Source organism: Scyliorhinus canicula, chromosome 13, assembly GCF_902713615.1.
Source record: "Scyliorhinus canicula chromosome 13, sScyCan1.1, whole genome shotgun sequence".
NCBI lineage: Eukaryota > Metazoa > Chordata > Chondrichthyes > Carcharhiniformes > Scyliorhinidae > Scyliorhinus > Scyliorhinus canicula.
The window spans coordinates 114456608-114480805 of record NC_052158.1 but is presented as its reverse complement, the minus strand read 5'-3'; the positions used below and the strand labels follow the sequence as shown (position 1 = coordinate 114480805).

The window sequence follows — 24198 nt, the reverse complement described above, 5'->3', positions numbered from 1 at the left end:
ATTGACTGTCCATGTTATAGATGCCAATAGCCAATTAAGATAGTTAAGGTCTAAACGAGGGACACTTTTGCAGCCTTGCAGGCATTTTTCCACTGGCGGAACAGCCCCACACCTATGCAGAGGTTGCCACCTTACTGGAGGTGGACCAACTGTGGCAAGGCAGGGAGCCATTGGAGTGAGAGGCTCCATGCTACAAAAATGGGGCTGTTGGCCCAGTAAGTCACACCTATGGCCCAAATGATACCTTGAGAGAATTTCCCCATTCTCTCCAAGGGACTGATTCAATTCTCATCATTTTTGATTCTGATCCAAACCGCAAAGTTAAGGCATCTTCATGGTCTCCAACCTGCATCAGGAGCACTCAGTGGGTCTGCCAATGCCCATATCTGCCAGCCTCCTGATTGAACTGGCAGCATCGGGTCTCTTCAAGAACAGCAAACTCTGTGACCAAACATATTCCAATTCTGAACAAATAACTTACTTCTTCTCTGACTCACCTTGGAAGTGGACAGGGTCAAAAAGCCAAAGTGGATTGAATAGTTTACATTTTGTTGCTTATATTTACAGCATATGAGAAAGTGCCATCGAGTGAGCTGGCACCCGGTGATGTTTTTTTAGTTACGGGAAATAAGCAAATATTGTCCTGCGATGCCGTGTTGACCCATGGGGGCTGCATTGTCAACGAGAGCATGCTTACAGGTAGGAATCTCTCTTTCTCACTTGTGTGGTAGCCTATCCTATTTGTTCTCCACTCTGAAAACTGGAAAGTTAAATAATCTTGATTGTCACTTGTACATATGCTCGTGGCCACCTCAAGAACAATAAAGCAGAGGACATTAAATGTCCTCAAGGATCGAAAAATTGAAGCAGTGGGGAAACTACCAGATTGAGTCGGAAATCCCTTTCTGTGTAAGTCAGACATTTTTGTCTGAAAGATAGATAGATGTAAAAGATCAGAAAAGTGGTTGAGGCAAAAGCTCAGCTGTGATCATGTTGAATGATGGAGCAGTCTTGAGGGCTGTATGGCTCACTCCTATTCTTATTTCTTATGTTCTCCCTGGAGAACAAGAGAAATCAGAAGAATGGTATTTGAAGAAGGAGGTTATCACCATATTGATAAGACAGGTGACAGGACTCTACCAACAGTTAGTTGACAGGAGCCTCAATAAGAAGTCTTACAACACCAGGTTAAAGTCCAACGTGTTTGTTTCAAACACTAGCTTCCGGAGCACTGCTCCTTCCTCAGGTAAATGAAGAGGTTTGTTCCAGAAACATATATATAGACAAATTCAAAGATTCCAGACAATGCTTAGAATGCAAGCATTTGCAGGTAATTGAATCTTTACAGATCCAGAGATAGGGGTAATTATTGTTATTATTGAGAAGCGTGTGCCACTCGCAAGTAAGAATTAATTCGCCATCACTAGTTTCCTTGAGGACAATCGCATTCAACCACATAATGTAGCCTAGAATCACATGTAGGTGAAACCGTGTAGGGGTGAGGGATCCCATTCATGTATTGTGGCCATTTACCCTGCAATTGTAATCTTTCAGAATGAATGGAGCATACAGTTTTCCCCCCTTTTCAGCACTTCTCCTCCCCACCCCTCACCACACCCCTCCCACCCCACCACCACAGACTGTGGTGATCTCCCGTCTGTTGGCAAATCATTTCAGGACCTTGCCCCCCCCCCCCCCCCCCCCTCCCCACCCAATTGATAATGAAGTGGAAAATCCAGCAAACCTGACATTTGGACAATTCTAGAAATCGAAAATGTTCAAATATTTTTACTGCTTGATTGTTTTATCACAAATTTTGGAATATAGTAATTAATTACTGTTGACTGATTATAACTGTTGATTGATCTATTATTTGGTCTTACCATATAAGGTGAAAGTATTCCTGTAACGAAGACGCCATTACCAAGTGTAGCTGCCCCTAATTGCTGGAAGAGTTCAACAGGAGATTACAAGCGTCACATCCTTTTCTGTGGGACCCAAGTGATTCAGTCAAAGGCAACAGGCCAGGGTGAAGTAAAAGCTGTGGTCTATCGAACAGGTCTGTCCCTTATGAGATAAAAGTAGAAATTATTGGGAGTGCAAATGTTTCTATATAAATGTTGCAGAATCACAGTAGGATTAGTTTCAGATTGATGCAGGGCTATGGGGACAGATTGGGGCAGTGGGAGTAGGTTCAGATTGATACAGGGCTATGGGGAGAGAGTGAGGCAGTGGGAGTAGGTTAAGATTGATACAGAGCTATGGGGAGAGAGTGGGGCAGTGGGAGTAGGTTCAGATTGATACACGGCTATGGGGAGAGAGTGAGGCGGTGGGAGTAGGTTCAGATTGATACAGGGCTATGGGGAGAGAGTGATGCAGTGGGAGTAGGTTCAGATTGAGACAGGGCTATGGGGAGAGAGTGAGGCAGTGGGAGTAGGTTCAGATTGATACAGGGCTATGGGGAGAGTGTGGGGCAGTGGTTCAGATTGATACAGGGCTATGGGGAGAGTGTGGGGCAGTGGTTCAGATTGATACAGGGCTATGGGGAGAGAGTGATGCAGTGGGAGTACATACAGATTGATACAGGGCTATGGGGAGAGAGTGGGGCAGTGGGAGCAGGTTCAGATTGATACAGGGCTATGGGGAGAGAGTGATGCAGTGGGAGTAGTTTCAGATTGATACAGGGCTATGGGGAGAGAGTGGGACAGTGGGAGTAGGTTCAGATTGATACAGGGCTATGGGGAGAGAGTGAGGCAGTGGGAGCAGTTTCAGATTGATACAGGACTATGGATATAGAGTGAAGCAGTGGAAGTAGTTGCAGATTGATACAGGGCTATGGGGAGAGAGTGGGGCAGTGCAAGTAGTTTCAGATTGAGACAGGGCCATGGGGAGAGAGTGGGGCAGTGGGATTAATTTGGGATTGATACAGGGCTATGGGGAGAGATGGGGCAGTAGAATTGGTTTGGGATTGATACAGGGCTATGGGAACAGAGTGGAGCAGTGGGATTGGTTTAGGATTCATACAGGGCTATGGGAAGAGTGTGGGGCAGTGGGATTAGTTTGGGATTCATACAGGGCTATGCGGAGAGAGTGGGGCAGTGGGATTAGTTTGGGATGCATACAGGACTATGGGGAGAGAGTGGGGCAGTGGGATTTGTCTGTATTGATTCAGGGACAACGGGAGAGTTCAAATCAGTGGGTTGAGTTTGCGGTTGATACAGAGTTATGGGTAGAGATTGAGCGGTGGCATTATTTTCCAATTCCTACAGTGCTATGGGGAGAGATTGGGCAGTGGGATTAATCTGAGATTCATACGGGATTATGGGGAAAGAACCAAGCAGTTGGATTAGTTTGGAATGGTACATGGTTAGGGACAAGTGCAGAGCAATGAGATTAATTTGCATTAATACAGGGAATTTGGAGAGTACAGGTGAATGGGCCCAGTGGAGTTGATAGAGGGATATGGGAAGGGTGTGGGGCAGTGGGTGAAGTTAGGATCAATACATGGATATGTGAATTTGGAGCAGGTCAGAAATGAATGGTTTATGATTGGTTTATGGGGTTTGAGAGTGGGACAGTGCATTTAGTTTAAAAATGTTTCCTTCTGAAATCCCTGGGGAATAAGATGGAAGCCGACAGAGATGAGGGCAGAATCACTCAGATTCCGATATGAACACTTTCAGATTTTTAAAAAATCAGCAGTGAAGGGGTGAAAAGTAGAATCTCTGACTGTGGGATAATGGGGAAATCATTCTCCTCTTATATTTCTGTCACATCACGTGGATGAATCCCTCTTCAAATTCCTGAACTCTCGCCAGATTTTTATCTTCAATCTGACCCCCAGATCCAAGAATTACGCTGCCGTTATGTTCTGCAATGGACGTTAACAGATAGATTTTGTTTTGCCAGAAAATCTGGCTGGGTGACAGTGCCCCTTTAAGGGCACAGAGTGTGAGGTGAATCTCATGATATTCTGGGGAAATGAAACTGAAACCTAAGCGGATAACAGAACGAGGAGCAGTAACAGCGATGGCCGTCAGTAAACACGTCTTAAACCTGAGCGAGGATTTAACCTGCCCCATTTGTCAGTCTCTGTTTGTGGAGCCGGTGCGGCTGGAGTGTGAACACAACTTCTGTAAATCCTGTATCCAGAAGTTTTGGGGAAACTTCAGCAGGTTCTCCCCCGGAGAAGTTTCACCAGTAACAGGATGTTGGTCAATCTCTGTGAGAAAACTCGACAACTGGATCTAAAACTGGAGGAGGATCGCTCTCTGTGTGATGAACAGGGGAGGAATCTGAAAGAGGACACACAGAGGCAGCAGTCTCTTTGTGAGCAACACAGGGAGAAGTTTATTTTGTTCTGTGAGGTAGATGAGATTCTGATCTGTGCCGAATGTGTACATTCTTCCCCACATTCAGCCCACAAATGTCTCCCTCTACCACTGGCAGTTGAACAGTATAAGGACCATCTGAAATTATCCTTGGATTCCATGGAGAATGAAAAGAAAAATCAAAGTGAATTAAAACAGCAGCAGAGGATGAAGATTTCAGAACTGGGGGAACTCACTGGATCCCTGGAGAAAGACATCTCTGCACAATTTGCTAAAATCCATCAATACCTCCATTATAAAGAAAAATGTTTTATTGAAGAGCTGCGGAGACAAAAGGGGGAAGATCTGCAACCAATGGAGGAGAATCTGAAAATAATTGAAGGGGAACTGGCCTTTCTTGAGGAGAAGATATCAAAGCTTTGTGTAGATATTGATCAGCAAGACAATATCTCCTTTCTTAAGGAACTGAAAAGATTGAAGGAAAGGTACCTGGATATAGTTGAGAATGGGGAAGGTGCAGAGAGGGGTGAAGATGTGAATATACTGATGTTTCCCAGACAGAAATACATCGGATTTCAACGTCTGTTACTGTACACAGTATGGAAGGGAATGAAACAGATCATCTCTCCAGTTCCAGCCTCACTGACCCTGGACCCAAACACAGCTCACCGTCAACTCATCCTGTCTGAGGACCGGACCAGTGTCAAAACCAGTAAGGGGGAATTCCGGCTACTCCCTGATAACCCAGAGAGATTTAATCGGGTTCCATGTGTATTGGGATTACAGGGATTCACATCAGGAATCTGGGGCTGGTTTAGCTCACTCGGCTAAATCGCTGGCTTTTAAAGCAGACCAAGCAGGCCAGCAGCGCGGTTCGATTCCCGTACCAGCCTCCCCGAACAGGCGCCGGAATGTGGCGACTAGGGGCTTTTCACAGTAACTTTGTTGAAGTCTACTTGTGACAATAAGCGATTTTCATTTTTCATTTTCATTTCATTTCATTATTGGGAGGTGGAAGTCGGGGAGAAGACTGACTGGGCTGTGGGTGTGACTAGAGAGTCAGCTAGTAGGAAGGGAAAGATAATACTGCAACCTGACCGTGGTTACTGGGCTGTGTGGCTGAGAAACGGGAATAAATATGAAGCTCTGGAACATTCATCTGTCCTCCTGACTCCAAGTGTTAACCCCAGGGCCATCGGAGTTTTCCTGGACTATGAGGGAGGACAGGTGACCTTTTACAATGCTGGTGACATGTCCATTCTCCACACTTTCACTGACATCTTCACTGAGAAACTCTTCCCTTATTTTTGGCCTGGGCCCTACAATGAGGGTAAAAATACTGCTCCTCTTAAACTGCATCATTTTAACCATAGATTCTCAACTGTATCAGAAGCAAAGGGAAATGGCGTTGATATTAATCTCCCATGAGGGGCCAGAGAGAATCAGGGGCTGCAGGGGGTGGGAATGGGAAGGTTACAGCTAAAATATTGTGAAACGTGACCCAGCCCATCCTGCGTCAGCAACTTTGATGAATCTCTGCACTATCATCGGTCCCATCGACAGCTGCCTTGTCCCCAAACTCTAGAATTCTGTCCTTCTGTTTCACCGTCTCTGCTTTCCTCCATTAAGAGTCCTTGAAATCCAGCTGACCAATCGCTTGATCAAGTGAAGTAATATCTCCTCATGTGACTCAGTGCCATTCTGTTTCATAATGCTCCTGTGAAGTGCCTTGATCATTTTCACTATATTAAAGGTATTACATGAAAAAAAATAAATGTTGCAGAATACAAGCTTCCCCGCCTGCTTCACTTCATTTAAGCAGGGACATGTGTCTGTCTTCACCATCTATGCAATAATCATCACCGAGGCAGAATGCATAAAGGAGCTGATGGAAGAAAAATGACTGGGGTTTATTCATTGTGCACAATCTTACCTACCTGACTTTCCTTCTTGCACTCCATCCACGTGATGCTTAATGCTTGAGTGGTACACATGGAGATCTAACTCGATATGTCAACTTGTGTTAGATACTCAGGTTATAGATGCTGCAGCAATGTGTTCTATTATTGAGGAGTAAGACTTTGGCTCTGCAAATTTCAACAGTAGGTTCAGCTACACTACTGGGTAGGAAGACTATAATCCTCAATGGAGAGAAGGAAATATAGTTAGGAAATTATTGAGATTGAATTGATTCATATCCTAATAGTATTAACATTGTCAAGGTCTCGAAGAAGATGGCTTATTCATCCGCTAAGTAAAAACCTTATTGGCAGGAACATAAAGTAGTTTGCAGTGCGCAGTATCTTTAGTAATGATGGTTCCTCAAACCAATGGTAATTTGCGAATATCAGAATAAAGTTTTGTTTCATCCTTCACAATCATGTTGCCATTGAGAAGAACTCGATAACTGATAATTTACTTAAATATGTCCTTCATAGTTTTTCCTCTTTATTATCAATGAAATCATCTCGCTTCAGGTTTTACTACGACCAAAGGGGAGTTAGTGAGGTCCATTATGTTCCCAAAACCAATGGATTTCAAACTGTACCAAGATGCCTTTCGATTCCTGGTATGCCTGACAGTTGTTGCAACAATTGGAATGATTTATTCAGTCTGTATTCTTGTGCTAAATGGGGTAAGTTAACAACAGTTACTGCACGTGAATGCACCAGAAATAATAAAATCGAAGTTATATTTGTTTTTTTTCCTGGATTGTTTTGTAGATTCTCTTCCTCGTTTTCAGATCACAGCCTTACCTGTGGTCTTTTCGAGTCACAAAATTCCATTTTGTAAATTCTCTCGTGGGTGATGGGCATCAATGGCTGGGCCAACATTTGTTTCCCATTCCTAATTTCCCTTGAGAAGCTGGTGATGACCGGTGTTTTCATACTGCTGCAGTGGCTACATCCACTCTGCTTTTAGAAAGGGAGTCCCAGGAATTTGACCCAGTGACACTGAAGGCACGGCAATATAGTTCCAAGCCAGCATTGTATATTGCATGGAGGGAATCCTGCAGAGGTAGTGTTCCCATGTGTCCGCTGTTGTTGTCCTTCTAGGTGGCAGGGGTCACAGGTTTGGAAGGTGCTGTTGAAAGAACCTTGGTGAGTTGCTGCTTGTACATTGTACAAAACCTTCTGCCACTGTGCATTGGTGGTGGAGGGAGTGAATGTTTAACGTGGTGGTTGGGGGCAATCAAGTCAGCTGCCTTGACCTGGATCGTGTTGAGCATCTTGAGTTTTCTTGGAACTGCGCTGATCCAGCAAGTGGAGAGTATTCTATCACACTCCTGCTTTGGTGGACAGACTTTGGAAAGTCAGGAGGTGAGTTATTCGCTGTAAAATTCTGTCCTGGTCTTGTAGCCAAAGTATTTATTTGGCTAGTCCAGTTCGGTCTGGTCAATGGTAACGCCAAGGAATTGATAGTGGGGCTTCAGTGATGATAATCCCATTGAGTATCAAGGGAGGATGGTTAGATTCTCTCTTACTGGAATAGTTATTGCCAAGTACTTGTGTGATGTGAATGGTACTGGTCATTTATCAGCCCAAGCCTAAATATTGTACAATATGTTTGCACTGACTGCTTTAGAATCTGAGGAAATTATGAATGGTGCTGATCATTCAGCAAGCAGTTGTATAGCTTTATTTGTAGTGAAACAGCTTGGCTAGCGGTCAGCTGGTTCTGGAACACATGTCTTCAATACTATGGCTGGGATGTTGTCAAGGTCTATCACCTTTGCAGCATCCACTGCCTTTATCTGTTTTTGACAAAACAAGGATTGAATTGAATTGGCTGAAGGTTGGTATCTGTGATGCAGGGGACTTTAAGACAAGGCTGAGGTGGATCATCTACTCGGCACTTCAGACTGAATGTGGTTGCAAATGCCTCAGCATTGTCTTTTGCACTGATGTTCTGCACTCCTCCATCGATGAGGGGTAATTTTCCTTCTTTGTTGTGCAATTGTTCACTTACATTCAAGACTGGATGTAGCAGGAATGCAGGGCTTAGATCTGAATCGTTAGTTTTGGGATCACTAGGCTCTCTATCACATGCCACTCCTGCTGTTTGGCATGCAAGTAGCCCTGTATTGCAGCTTCAGCACGTTGACACCTCATTTTTAGGTACGTCTGCTACTGCTCCGAGTATGCTCTTCTGCAATCTTTATTGAACCAGGGCTGATCCCGTGGCTTCATGGTAATGGTAATGAAGGATATGCTGGGTCATAAGGTTACAGATTGTGGTAAAATACAATTCTGCTGCTGTTAATGGCGCACAGCACCTGATGCAGCCCAGTTTTGAGCTGCTGGATTTGTTTTGAATCTATACCATTCAGCATGGTGGCAGTGTCACACAACATGATGGAGGCTATACTAAATATGAAGATGGAACTTTGTCTTCACAAGGACTGTGAGGTGGTCACTCCTACCAATATTGTCAGGGACAGGCAGGTTGATGAGGATATTCTATTAGTCACGATTAGCACTTCAATCGATAGTCTTTGCTTTTGGAGTTCACTGCAAAACGTACATTGTTTCACTACGTTTCATGCTGCCTTAAAAATAAAACTATCAGTTCCAATTTGACATACTCCTTAATTTCCTGTTTGTAAATATCTCTGAACCGTTTCATGTAAAGAGTATTATTGTTAGTGATAGGGTTGGGAGAGAATTGTAACCCTTGTACCATTTTCCTTACGATCCGTAATCACTGTGGTTTTGGAGAGGAAAATGTACGTGTTTATTGGCTCCCCAAATGTGTGCTCAATTTTAATGACAACAGAAAGTTTTTGTGGGATTAACTAAAGCGGATTATTTATTCACACATTCATATAAAACGTCCAAACATTATAATGCACATGTGGGAATGCACAACCCCCCCCCCCGAAAGAATAGTGCATGTATCTGGCAAAGGTGGCATTTTCACTCCAAATGAGTAGTTAACATGGTTTCAACAACTGTAGTCATATATCAGAGATTTTAAGGAGTCCCTTGAAGAGAAGGATGTTCAGCAAGTTGTGAAGTTGGTCACTTTAGTCTCTTCTTATCAGGAGATCAAGTTTCCTTATGGGCTTGGGATAGGGGTCAGGCTGGGAGACTTTCTCAACATCCCCAAGGGTTTTTAAGAAGGCAGGGAGTTATTGCTCGAAGACAATTTGGGTCACATGATCAAGTTCTATTGTCTGCCCAGAATGATCTAGAAGTCCGAAGCTATGGCTACACAATGGGATCATGGGTGCGTTTGTCACACTTACTCAGGATAAATTGGTTTCTGCCAGCTCTCATTGCGAGGGTTCAAATTCAAAGACATGATGGAATCTAGACATTTGTCTTTGGTAAATCTATGAACAATAGCAAGTATAAATTCCACAAATAGTATTCGGGTGCAATCTATCGGGCTCACCGCCCCTGACGCGGGACATGACGAGACTGGCTAATCACTCGAGAGGCCTCTTGCGGGATTTATCGGCCTCGTAAGACCACTGTCTGAGGGGGAAGGCATGCTGGGGTGGTAGGGGGACGACCTGCATATAGAAAACCCAGCATTCGCAGTGAAGGCTCCCATGATCCTCACTCACCACCAATTCAACATTCAGCCAGGACATCAGTCCTTGGACTTCTTGGGCCCTTTTCTCACCATTCTCTAATGATAGTGCTAATTCTATCGCCCTTTTGACATCTTGGGTGTGATTTGCCAACAATTCTGCTGTATCGCAACATTATTGATCCCTTCACACGAGCCAGACATGTAGCATCTTGGCCAGGGATGGGACACACTCGCAGTATTCAGCCAGCTTCCTTAACCTAGCCATGAATTCTGCCAAGGGTTCCCCAGGGTTCTCCCAGCCGTGTTGAATTGGTAACGTTGGAGGATAACAGAAGGACTTGATTCATAATGGTCCTTTACTAAATCCAGAAGCTCATCGAATGTTTTAGTGTCAGGGGCTGCAGAATAAATTAAACTCTGAATAATGCTGAACATTAAGGCCCAGCACGCTGTCAAAGGGATTGTTTTATTTCTGTATCCCATTCTATACCGTCGGCGCGGAAGACATAGTACGTGTTCGGTATACTGGGGCCAGTCCTCTACATCCGCATCATAAGGCGCGAGCTTCCCAAACAAGGGCATTTCAAGTTTTTATTTTTCATAGAATCACTACAGTGCAGAAGGAGGCCATTCGCCCCACCAAGTCTGCACCAACCCACTGAAAGATCACCTTAACCTAGGCCCAATCTCCCAACCTATCCCTGTAACCCCATCGAGGGCCTATTCAGCATATCCAATCCATCTAACTTGCACATCCTTGGGCTATGGGAGGAAACCAGAGCACCTGGAGGAAACCCAAGCAGACACGGGAAGTCGGAATCGAACCCAGGTCCCTGGTGCTGTGAGACAGCAGTGGTAACCACTGTGCCACTGTGCTTTGTTTCTTACCGGAGTTGTCGTTGGGGAGTTTCAAAAAGGATGCTCAGAATCTTGTGATTGACCCTCGTTGACAGTGTAATAATTCCTGGAGGTGCGGAGTGAAAAACCAAACTGGTTTATCTTAAACTGAAAATAAAGTTACTACTGCAGCATACAAAACAAATGTCCCAGGACTAACACCAACTGCCAGTCTGGGTTTGGGAGCTACATTTAAAGGTCCTGCCAACGAGCCCCAGCTGGCGGGCCTCCACCACTCACCATGGGAACTCGTATTCTGGGATGCCCACAGGGAGATCAATCAGCGATTCCCCATGGTCCTCGTAAGGGTTATCACAGCACTACACAGCAAATCGGAGAAATGATGGTGCAGTAATGTCACACCTCTAGTAACCTAGAGGCCCAGGCTGATGCTCTGGGGAAAAGATGCAAAACCCACCATGAAGCTGGTGAAATTTAAATACAATTAATTAAATCTGGAACATAAATCTAGTCTCAGTAATGGTAAGCATAAGGGGCAGAACGGTGGCACAGTGGTTAGCACGGCAGCCTACGGCACCAAGGACCCGGGTTCGAATCCCAGCCCTGGGTCACTGTCCGTGTGGAGTTTGCACATTCTTCCCGTGTCTGCGTGGGTTTCACCCCCACCACCCAAAGATGTGCAAATAAGGTGGATTGGCCATGCTACATTGCCACTTAATTGGAGAAAAAAATAATTGGGTACTCTAAATTAAAAAAAAAAGAAATGGTAAGCATGGAAGCATCATTGATTGTTCTAAAAAAGAACCCCATCTGGTTCACTAACATCCTTTATGAAAGGAAATCTTACCAAAACCTTATCTGGTCTTGTCTGAACATGACTAGAGACCTACAACAATGTGGTTAGCTCTTTGGAACATAAGAAATGGCCAAGCAAGTTACTCAATTTAAGGGCAATTAGGGACGGGCAACAAAAGCTGGCCTTGCCAATGACACCCAAATGCCATGGGAGTTTAAAGAAAATGTATTTCTGAATTGCGGTCCTAGTTGTAATGGAGGAATGGAATTACAGCAAGGCAATTTCTCACATTGAAAATTAACTTTTACGATGTGGAATTTCAATTTCTTCAGCTTTTAATTGTTGTTGGAGACCTTTAATTTTTAAAACCTCTTTCTTTCTAACTTTATCTCTCTCTCTGTTAATCTAATTTTTCTTTCTCTATTTTTACTTTGCTTTTCATACTTGATTTGACATCAAATCCTAACCAATATTTCGATTCTGTGCGGTTTATTAGCATGGTTGGTTAAGGAAACTGAAGGTTGCTTGCACTATTTACCCATGCTCCAGATGCTCTCGGGTATCACCCTGTTTGGGTCTCTAACTGAGAGTGACGTCCAGTGCAAGAGGTCACTGAAATTACATTGGCTGAAGCAAGATTAACAAAAAGCTGGCATGATTCATTCAGCGGCGAGAGAATAAATTCAAGCTCAAAATGAATTAAATCAGTCGTTGGAGTTCACATACTGTGTTTATTGATTAATACTTACTGATTAATAAATGTGTTTTGCATAGCATCTGGTCTGTTGCAGAAATACTTGTGATTAGCCTGATCTGCTATAAGATGACTGACAATATTCTACTCGGGTGACAGGTACCAGCAGGGAAAGTCGTGAGGAAAGCACTAGATGTGATAACTATTGCTGTATCCCCTGCCTTACCTGCTGCTGTGACTATAGGCATAATATACGCTCAAGAAAGACTGAAAAAGAAGGGAATCTTTTGCATTAGCCCACAGAGGATCAATATTTGTGGACAGTTGAATCTCATCTGCTTTGACAAGGTGTGCCTTCATTTAAACTTGATTCTATTTATTCTCCATTTATTGCACAGTAATCATAAAGTAATCCTTCCATTAACACAAATGTTCTTGCTGGCTTAAGCTTGTATTTCACATTGTATCACTGTCACTCAGTTAGATTTATAACTATGAATGGAATGAGGAACGGCTGGACGAGATGTAACTCTAAGTTTTGGTAAAACTGTAGTTGAATCTCTTCATATCTGTTTTTGTTTATATAGTTCAACAAATGTGGACAGAGGACAGAAGAATAATACTAGATACCATTTTACTCCCAAAATCTCATTCTCCCGGTGGTGTTGATTCATGCTGTCGATAGTCTCATCCAGTAGCACCTGTCTCAGGGAAATCCCTACTCGTGCAAGTAGGACTGATTTGAAATTGTAGTTGGAAAAAATGGGCAATGTCGCACCCACGTAACTCTCTTTAAATTTGGTGGAGCAGGTTCCCTGGTCTTTGAGGAGAGTACTCTGCAACAATGTTAGACTGTGTTTTTAAAGTGGTTTAATTTTACCCCATTTTGTTCCACTTGCTGCCCTCCAAACCATCCTCAAATTGTCAGTAATTCAGAGAAAACTCTGGTCCTTAGTATCCAGTTTCAGGGATGAAGAATGGGTATTAAAATAAGGCAGATGGATTGGCGATGCTAAATTGCCCCTTTGTGTCAAAGGATGTGTAATTTGGGTGGGGTTGTGAGGATAAGGTGGGGGAGTGGGCTTGGGTAAGGTGCTCTTTCAGAAGGTCAGTGCAGACCCGATGGACCGAATGGCCTCCTTCTGCACTGTAGGATTTTTGATTTCTCTGAAATAAAGGACCAGTAGTCTCAGTAGAGAGTAGTCTCATAGCCTGAATTTTAGGTTTGATGAAGTAGTGCAATTGGAAGCAGATGTGAAACAAGCTCGTGCCTGTGATTGGCTTGAGACAGTAATTCTGCGCCGACTTGCCAATTAGCTGGCGGCAAGCGTGAAACACGAGCTGGGAGAGGCTCAGCATTGCCGGTGGGGGCAGGCAGCGGGACAAATCAGGGTGTGGGGGCAGGGGAGTGGTTAAAATGGAGCCCCCTGAAGACTGACAGTCAATGTGCAATAGCCTCAGGAAGGTGTTTTAGCTTTCCATGGGTTTAACTACTTTTCTCAATCATTGTGCTGTCTGTTTGCCTGCAATGTGTCCTCTGAGCCCAAAGCCCATACCAGAGCCCAGAGCGATTGAAATGCCCGGCGCCAATCAGCCCCCCACTTTTCTGATGAGTGTCTGCAGCTTCTGCTGGAGGCAGTCAGTGCTCGACAGGACATCTTGCTGTCCCGAGATGGAAGAGGAGGCCATCTCCCTCAGCAAACAAGGTCTGCACAGAAGTGGAAGGTCAGGTCACTGGACATGATGATGTGCAAAGGACTGCATTCAGTGCAAGGAGAGGTTCAATGAACCTTTGTGCTTTGCCAGGGTGAGTACTGAATCCAGGTGTAACTGTGGAGTGATGTGTTTGTGGGTGGTAGTTGATGCTCATGGGTGTGAAATGCAGAGCATCATTTGGCACACGTTTTTCTGTCCCTGAAGGACCATGGCTGGCATGTATGTAAGGGTGAGATGCAGCAATGTGATGGGCACCTGAACCTGCGGCTTTGGGGGATGGGGGGGGGGGGGGGGGGGGGAGAGGGTGGGGGGGTTGGGGGGTGGGGGGGGAGGGTGGGGGGTGGGGAGGTGGGGGGGGGTTGGTATGTTCTATCATGTAGAGGCGGAACTAATGAAAGCACTTTTGTACTTAAAGGAGAATAGGAGTCACAATGCGCAGGAGCTAGGACAGACAATATTTGGTGTCCCAAATCTTCCGTTATTAAGTCAGGCGGAAGAGCAAGTACAGGAGATGGCCTGTGAACATGGAGCCTTGTGCACTGGTCGTAGAGAGGCAGGAGTCTGGGAGGAGGGTAAGAATCCAGTGAACACAGAAGAGATTGGGGGAGGGTATGAGAGATGTAAAACAGCGGTTGACATCTGACATAGAGAGTTACAGACATGTAGACATGTAGAAGTCTGACATGGGCCCACAGTGGCACAGTGGTTAGCACTAATGCTTCACAGCACCAGGGAACCGGGTTCAATTCCGGCCTTGGATGACTGTCTGTATGGAGTATGCATTTTCTCCCCGTGTCTGTGTGGGTTTCCCCCGGATGCTCCAGTTTCCTCCCACAGTCCAAAGATGTGCAACTTAGGTGGATTAGACATGCTACATTGCCCCTTAGTATCCAAAGATGTGCAGGTTAGATAGGGTTATGGGGATAGGACAGGGGAGTGGGCCTAGGTAGGGCTATTTCAGAGGGACGTGCAGACTCGATGGGGTGAATGACCTCCTTCTGCATGGTATGGATTCTATGTTTCTATGTGAAATCCTCCAAACCTTGTTGCTTGTCCATTCAGAAGTCGTTGTTCAGTCAGATATCCATTCTGAGAAGTCACCTGATTGCATGCACTCTGAAGAACATAATGCTATTCGAGACTGACATTCTTTTTTCCTCCCTTAGATGGAACATCCCTACGAATCCAGAAGGGCCCTCAAGGGCAGCCCTTCTCCTCGGAAAATCATTGTGAGCCAGGTGCACATAGCCCTCCCTCAGCACCATGCACCAGTGCAGGCATATCAGTGAGCATATGCGTATTGGAGCAGATGGTAGTGTACACTAGTGAAGGTATATCACATTCACTTGAGGAGCTGGAAGAGGCAGAGACCAGGACAGTGCTGAGTCCGAGGCAGATGATGAGCCTCTGGAGTCGTCTATCAGATGGCAAATGCTGGATGTCCAGCAGGATGCAGGTGAAGATTGGAAGAGATCCCTGAGGGTCTGTGCCATGGCCGCTGTATTTGAGGAATACATGTGGAACATAGTATGAGCTCAGAACTTTGAAGATACAGGTTACTCAGAGAGAGTGGCGACTCTTATGGAGAGGCAGCTCCAGGAACTCAATCAGGGGTTTTGGGGTTATATTCAGACCTGCAATCCCACACACTGGCAGTAACCTCAGCAGGAACCAGATGACTCTGCTGGTATGCCATGCTTCTCTGGTGAACAGAAAAGCTCAAACAAACCTCATGGTAATGGATGACCTGCAGCTTCATGCAATTGGGGTTCCTCTTAGGGTGCTCCTAATGATGGCATCAACTCCTCTGCCTCTCTTTCAGTGACTGTCACATCTGAGGAGACCCCGACAACTGAGGAATGCCCAGCCATGGAACTGGATTCTCTCACCCAGACAGGGCCTACACAGGCCGCTGCGACCAGAGGATGCCCGCCAAAGTCATCAAGGCCAGCAAGGCATTAGAGTCTGAAACCTGGGTGGAATTCTGTGCTTCACGATGCCACAAATGTGAACTGTGATCAGGCGTTCGGCCAAAATCGAGGTTCGCGCACTGTGCTCCGGTCCCTCGCTGGTGGAAATAACATGGTTTCTGCCCCAGACCGGTGGCAGCATGTACAACCGGCATTTGCATACATTTAAATGTGATTCACGGATTTTACACAGTATGCTCTGCCCTTCCACGATGCTGCGCTCCTCTCAGACAGAAGTCTCACGGGCGTGCATTACTACAAGTATTTACAAATGTGGACTGGGCATCAAGGCTGCGGAGGAGGAGAGGCGGTCTAAAAAAGCACAAAGAAACCATTGAAAACTGTCAGGCTTTCTGGGGGTAGCCAGAGGCGGTAACGGGTAGTGACTTGGTGCCAAGTCCGTAGACTTGGGTGTTCACCTCGGGATCGGGTGGCCTGGTTCAGACCACCATTGCTGCAGTCTGTCTTTTAAAACCATAGAACCATAGAATTCCTACAGCACAGAGGGAGGCCATTTGGCCCATCGAATCTGCACTGACCCTCTGAAAGAACATCCGACCTAGGCCCACTCCAGTGCCCTATCCCCATAACCCCACTTAACCTACACATCCTTGGATACTAAGGGGCAATTGATCATGGCCAATCCACCAAACGGGCGCATCTTTTGACTGCGAGAGGAAACCAGAGCAGCCAGAGGAAACACACGCAGTCAAGGGGAGAAAGTGCAAACTCCTCGCAGGCTGTCACCCAAGGCTGGAATTGAACCCGGGTCCCTGGCGCTGTGAGGCAGAAATGCTAAGCACTGTGCCATCTTGCCATCCCCAAAAGTACACCTGCACTGTAGCCTATGGCACCCTTCCTGGTTCTCTGCCCCTCTTAGGGCAGAGGCCTCACCAGTCACCCCACCCCTCCAGATCACCAGCTTGGTGATTTGGTAGTGCTGCCTGCCTCCATCACCACCTCCCAGCCAGTGTTCAGGAGGACAGGTTTGAGTCTGCAGCCCACCTGGGGAACAAGGTGTCCCTCCACTTCTCACTGACGTGGAGCTGTGGGTCCACCTCGAAGTCCCGATCATGGAGTTAGGTCATCTCTGATCCATCTTGGTAGCTCCAGTGAGTGTGTGGTAAATGGACTGTTCAAAAACAGCTCCAGCTGCCAGGCTCTTTGGCACTAACTCCGGCCCCAGCGGTTAGAACGCCCACTGGGACGGATATTGCTCGGAATTCACGCTAGCAGAGTGCTGGCCCATGGGCTTGTCCTGAATTGTTCCAGAAATAGCGTTCCCAATGGGGACATGAACCACACATAATTCAGTCCCGGAATCAATGCTTTTAGTCTCCCAAACGGAAAATTTTGCCGCCTGCCTCCAATCCAGCTAACGGCGAGGGAAACAGCAAGCACTCAAAAGAGAAAATTTAAGTCACTGCAATCACATAAGGTGGCTCATGCTGAAATTGTTTTTCATTGACACATGTGCAATTGTGAATTTATTGTACTACACTTCAATAATAAAATCTGAGATCATCTGCAATTTCCTTAGTGTACTTCAGGCAATTGTTGGGGAAGAGGCCTGGGAGTTGTGTGTCACACAAAGAAGGGGCTCGAAAGTTTATTTCAGAGGTAGAGACATGAGTGGATGGTGACAGGAGTACCTCACCAGCTGCAATCAGAAAGACGGCATCTCCCTTGCCATCACTTTGCCTCCTTGCTTTGGAGTCAGAACTGAAGTTCCGCTGAACCAAGGTCTCCTTGTCTCCCGCAAATGTCCTCAATTTGGGATCTTGCTTCTTCCTGGATATCCGGTACAAACAAGAGCAGTACCTCATTCTTGTGGCCATATACAGTCTGGACGTTTAGAGAGTGGAAGCCTTTTCTATTCACAAATGCACCCGGCTCCCCCACTGGGTCCTAGATTGGAACATTTGTGTTGTCAATGGCACCCTGAATTTGGGGAAGTCCTGAAATTGCACCAAATCTTCTGACTCACTCTGCCGGCTAGCCTCGTCTGTCCTGACTTGAATTAAGTTATTGGTGCATTGTAACAGAGCTTCTGTAACCAGCTTGATGCAGCTGTGGGCAGAGAGTTGCAAAACTCCACAGAGATCTCCCACTGACCACTGGAACGAGCCTAAGGCATAGAAATTCAGGGTCACTGTCACCTTCAGACCCACTGGCATAGGGTGGCCACCTACATAGTTTGAGGCTATTTTGGGGTTGATCATGTCGCAGATAGAGGTGACAGTGTCCCTGAAGAGGCAGAGCCTTCTTCTACCGCATTAAACTTCTGACACGTCCTATTGGCATGACTGCCAGTACACTCTAACTACTGGTCGATGTCACCTTCTCATGACCTTCTCCCTTTAAATCTTGCCCTCCACCCCTTCCGGCTGCACCTCTTGTGTCCAGATGGCCGACTCTGCGATGGTGCCTGCGGGCCTTCTCTCCCTTCTGGCCCCATCCTCCTCTTCTGAGAAGGTCTTTCAGCAGAGCACACAATCTCTATGTTTGTCCAAATGCTTGCACAAGTTTCTGCGCTGAAGAGGCATTTCTGCAGAAAGCTTCTGCAAATGTTTACCAATCCGAGAATGACCCAATAAAATCAAAAATTGTTGGAAGCAATCTCTAAACCAAATACAAAAAACTCACAGCAAAACTCCCAACTCTTCATCTTACCAACATCTTCTGGGCCTTTTACTCCACCCTGGATGTAGAATGAATGAGAAATGAAGGTTGCCTGGCTGATTGGCCCATGTGCCGAGTGTAAAAGCACATGGGCCATTCCACATCCCAGTCAACTGGGCAATGTGGTTGTCACCACTGATGTATTATATTGTATATATAGGTTTTACGGTAAGGCCCCTGTACTACAGATACGGGGGTAGATCCCTGCCTGCTGGCTCAGCCCAATAGGTGGAGTATAAATATGTGTGCTCCCTATTTCATCAGCTGGTGTAGGAGGCCACACATCTCTGAGTAATAAAGCCTCGATTACATTCTACTCTCGTCTTGTTGTAATTGATAGTGCATCAATTGATTACACAGAGATTTTTGAGAGATGGACCTCCACATCAAGCCGGATCGCCTGCAGCTGCATCCTCATTGATATTAACCCAAGTTATTCTTTCAGTATCTTTACTAATCACATCTGAATGCCAGAAACAGTACGCAGTTATCGGTTGGGGGAAATGTGGAATTGTTAAAAAATACGGAATTGTTAAAAATGCACAATTGTTCCACATCACAGGAATTACTAACTGTTAGAAATCAGTGGTGGTACTGAAAAGCAGACAACGCCAAAAAAGACTTCATACATTTGCTAACCTGTTTTGAAGCACACATCGGGTCTGCGCCAGACCCAATCCCAGCAGCACAGAAGCTCCAGATTCTGTACATGCGGCTGAGCTCCAACGTTTTTTCCCTCGTCCAGGATGCGCCAACCTACGCAGCAGCCATGGCGCTACTGAAGGAGAATTACGCTCAGCGGACCAACAAAATCTACGCCAGGCACCTCCTATCCACGCTGCACCAACTTCCCGGTGAGTCTGTGGAAGATTTCTGGCGTGCCCTGCTCGCCCTACTGAGAGACTGTGACTGCCAGGCCGTTTCGGCCACTGAACATTCGAACCTGCTGATGAGAGACGCGTTCGTTATGGGCATAGGGTCTGACTACATCCTCCAGCGCCTCTTAGGGGCCACGCTTGACCTCGCGGTGAACAGAAAACTAGCGCTCTCACTTACGGTCGCCTCACGCAACGTACAGGCCTATGCCCGACCGTGCGGCCCACCCCCCTGTGCATCGTGGACCCCGCCGACGGCCACCACATCATGGATCCCATCAGTGACCACCCCCAGCCAACCCCACACCTGCACCGCCCGGCAGCCAACCAACCCCGGGGGTCCCAAATGCTACTTCTGTGGACAGTCAAAACCCCCCCGGCAGCTCTGCCCAGTGCGTAGTGCGCTCTCCAAGGCCTGTGGCAAGAAGGGACATTTCGCTGCAGTGTGCCAGGCCCGCTATTGTCCCGGCACCCCCCCACGTGCGGCCAGAGGGCGCCGCCATCTTCCCCTTCTCGGACCACGTGCGGCCCGTGGATGCCACCATCTTGCTCTACTCACAACACGTGTGGCCCGTGGGCGCCGCCATCTTGCCTCAGAACCAATGGGCGCTGCAATTTTGCCTGCCCCAGGACACGTGCAGCCCAAGGGCGCCGCCATCTTGCCTGCCCCAGGACACGTGCGGCCCGTGGGCACCGCCATCTTACCCGCCTCAGGACCTTTGCCCGTTGGGAACCTCATCAATCCGCTTATCGCCTGCAACCGCCGACGACCAGCCAAGTCTCGCCTAGGTCACAATTGACCAGTCTCGACCGCACAACCTCGCGACCGCTTCGACAAAGGTGAAGGTCGACGGGCACGAGATATCCTGCCTTCTGGACTCCGGGAGTACTGAGAGCTTCATCCACTCTGATACACTAAGCGCTGCTCCCTCACGGTATACCCCGCTAACCGAATCTCCCTGTCCTCCGCATCCCACTCCGTGGCGATCCGGGGTACTGCATCGCCACCCTCACCGTCCAGGGCGTGGAGTTCAGCGGCTTCCGCCTCTACGTCCTCCCCAACCTCTGCGCTGCCTTGCTACTTGGCCTGGACTTCCAGTGCAACCTCCGGAGCCTAACCCTGAAATTTGGCGGGCCCTTACCACCCCTTACTGTTTGCGTTCTCGCGACCCTTAAGGTCGACCCGCCTTCCCTTTTTGCAAACCTAACCCTGGATTGCAAACCCGTCACCACCAGGAGCAGACGGTACAGCGCCCAGGACAGGACCTTCATCAGGTCTGAGGTCCAGCGACTGCAGCGGGAAGGTATTATCGAAGCCAGCAACAGCCCCTGGAGAGCCCAAATGGTAGTGGTGAAAACCGGGGAGGAAAACAGGATGGTCATTGACTACAGTCAGACCATCAACCGGTACACGCAGCTCGAAGCATACCCGCTCCCACGTATATCTGACGTGGTCAATCAGATTGCACAGTACCGGGTCTTCTCGACAGTGGACCTGAAATCTGTCTACCACCAGCTCCCCATCCGTAAGGCGGACCGCCCATATGCTGCGTACGAAGCAGACGGCCGCCTTTACCATTTCCTTAGGGTTCCCTTCAGCATCACCAATGGGGTCTCGGTCTTCCAACGGGAGATGGGCCGAATGGTTGACCGGTACGAACTGCGTGTCACTTTCCCGTACCTGGACAACGTCACCATCTGCGGCCACGACCAGCAGGACCACAATGCTAACCTTTCCAAATTTCTCCACACCGCCACTCTCCTCAACCTCACTTACAATGAGGAGAAGTGTGTGTTCAGCACGAACCGGTTAGCCATCCTCGGCTATGTTGTTCAGAATGGAGTTCTAGGGCACGACCCCGATCGCATGCACCCCCTCATGGAACTCCCCCTCCCCCACTGCCCCAAGGCCCTCAAAAGATGCCTGGGGTTCTTTTCGTATTATGCCCAGTGGGTCCCCAACTATGCGGACAAGGCCCGCCCACTCATTCAACCCACCGTTTTGCCACTGATGGCCGAGGCTCATCAGGCCTACGACCGTATCAAGGCCGACATCGCCAAGGCCGCGATGCACGCGGTCGACGAGACGCTCCCCTCCCAAGTTGAGAGCGATGCATCAGACGTTGCTCTGGCCGCCACCCTCAACCAGGCAGGCAGGCTCGTGGCATTCTTTTCCCGCACACTCCAAGCCTCCGAAATTCAGCACTCCTCCGTCGAAAAGGAGGTCCAAGCGATCGTTGAAGCTGTGCGACATTGGAGACATTACCTGCCCGGCAGATTCACTCTCCTCACTGACCAACGGTCAGTTGCCTTCATGTTCAACAACACACAGCGGGGCAGATCAAAAACGATAACATCTTGAGGTGGAGGATCAAGCTCTCCACCTACAATTATGAAATTTTGTATCGCCCTGGTAAGCTCAATGAGCCCCCTGATGCCCTATCCCGAGGTACATGTCCTAGCGCACAAGTGGACCGACTCCGCACCTTGCACGACAATCTCTGCCACCCAAGAGTCACCCATTTTTACCACTTCATTAAGGCCCGCAATCTGCCCTAATCCATCGAGGAAGTCAGGGCTATCACCAGAGACTTCCAGGTCTGCGCGGAGTGTAAACCGCACTTCAACCGGCCAGATCATGCGCGCCTGGTGAAGGCCTTCCACCCCTTTGAACGCCTCAGCGTGGACTTCAAAGGGCCCCTCCCCTCCACCGACCAAAACACGTACTTCCTCAGTGTGGTCGACAAATATTCCCGATTTCCCTTTGCCGTCCAATGCCCTGATATGACGTCTGCCAACGTCATCAAAGCCCTCAACACCATCTTCGCTCTGTTCAATTTTCCCGCCTACGTCCACAGCGACCAGGGATCCTCATTTATGAGCGACGAACTGCGCCAGTTCCTGCTCAACAGGGGCATTGCCTCGAACAGGATGACCAGCTGCAACCCCAGGGGAAACGGACAGGTGGAGCGGGAGAATGGAAGATCTGGAGGGCCGTCCAGCTGGCCCTACGGTCCAGAAATCTCCCGGCCTCCCGCTGGCAGGAGGTCCTCCCCGACGCACTTCACTCCATTCGGTCGCTCCTGTGCACCGCAATTAACAAAACCCCCCATGAACCTCTCTTTGCCTTCCCCAGGAAGTCCACTTCCGGGGTTTCGCTCCCAACGTGGCTGGCAGCTCCAGGACCCGTTCTCCTCCGTAAACACGTGCGACTCCACAAGGCGGACCCTTTGGTTGAGAGGGTAAAGTTACTCCAGGCCAACCCGCAGTACGCTTACGTAGCGTACCCCGACGGCTGCCAAGACACAGTCTCCCTGAGGGACCTGGCACCAGCTGGTTCCCCACAAACCCCCACCCATCTGCCCCGGTGCTACCCTCCCTTCCCCCGGCGCACCCCACCGCAGCCCCCACACTAGGACAATCCGTTCTCCCCTTGCTCCCACCTGGGGATGAAGAGGATTTCAACATGCTCCCGGAGTCACCGAAGGCCAAGCCGACACTGGCGTCGCCACCAGCACTGCGGTGCTCTCGACAGCAAATCAAGGCACTGGACCGCCTGAATTTGTAATATTCTCTGTGATTTTTAAAAAGCAATTTGTATGTATATAGTTCTCCACCACCCCCGCTGGACTCTTTTTTAACAGGCGGTGAATGTGGTAGTCACCACTGTTAGTATATATCACGTATATGAGATATAATACAGTAAGGATCCTGTACTACCGGTACGGGGTAGATCCCTGCCTGCTGGCTCCGCCCAGTAGGCGGAGTATAAATATGTGTGCTTTCCGTACAACAGCCATTTCGTCAGCTGCTGTAGGAGGCCACACATCTCTGTAATAAAGCCTCGATTACATTCTACTCTCGTCTCGTAATTGTTAGTGCATCAGGCAATTAATGGGCTTAATTGTCGCCGTTGGCTTCCAATTTCTGTGCATGCCTGCCAACTGAAATATTGCAAGGTGGCATGCTGATCTCATCATTCCCCATACACTGGCACAGCAATCATAAAATTCTGACCCGTGTGTTTGTTGTGAAGGGAATGCCTGGCCATTAGTCAGATCTTCATGCAGTTAGTCTTCTACCCAAGTAATATGTAATATTACATGTAATGTAATAATGTAATGTAACATACCAGCAGTAGATGGTGCTATTGGCATTGTTCAATGTTATAAGCAGCACACGTCCCTCAAACTAACAAGTTGGTTATTTTTATTGCTCACTACCACAATATTCCCCTAAGTAGATTGATGAGGTCTGATTGCATATGGGTAGATTGGCTATCTACACTAACGTTGTGACAGAACAAAAGGTAGCTATTGAAAGACAAACAGCTGGCTGAATACATTTTTTATTAGACTTCCTCCATCTAGAATCATACAAAGTAAAGATAAAACATTATATCCATTACAAATCTTTTAATCTCATGTCTATTCTTCTTACAAAAATAAATGGATGGAGTAAACAATAATCGATTGATAGAAAGTATTATAGAAAGCCAACGACAATATTTTCTAATATTTGCTTTTAGTACAAATACTTAATATGGTGGTGACTTGGGGCTTTTCACAGTAACCTCATTGCAGTGTTAATGTAAGCCTACTTGTGACAATAAAGATTATTTTTGTTCATCTTGAAATTCATCTCCACTATTTTGAATAAATTGAATGATGTTTCTACAAAAATAGCACAGAGGAATTTCTGTTAAATATGTTAAACATGAGTGCATGAGTAACTC

The 24198-nt window shown here is 47.3% G+C and overlaps 1 protein-coding gene across 3 annotated transcripts in view; it reads left to right on the top strand.

Moving 5' to 3' along the window:
- The window catches only part of LOC119976236 (probable cation-transporting ATPase 13A4), a 171330-nt gene that overhangs the window by 61940 nt on the left and 85192 nt on the right, over positions 1-24198 (top strand). For all 3 annotated transcript variants that reach the window (XM_038816583.1, XM_038816582.1, XM_038816581.1), the window contains exons 9-12: positions 568-699; positions 1892-2059; positions 6809-6966; positions 12380-12568. In XM_038816583.1, coding sequence (XP_038672511.1) covers positions 568-699; positions 1892-2059; positions 6809-6966; positions 12380-12568 — 647 coding nt within the window. The remainder of the gene's footprint in view (positions 1-567; positions 700-1891; positions 2060-6808; positions 6967-12379; positions 12569-24198) is intronic.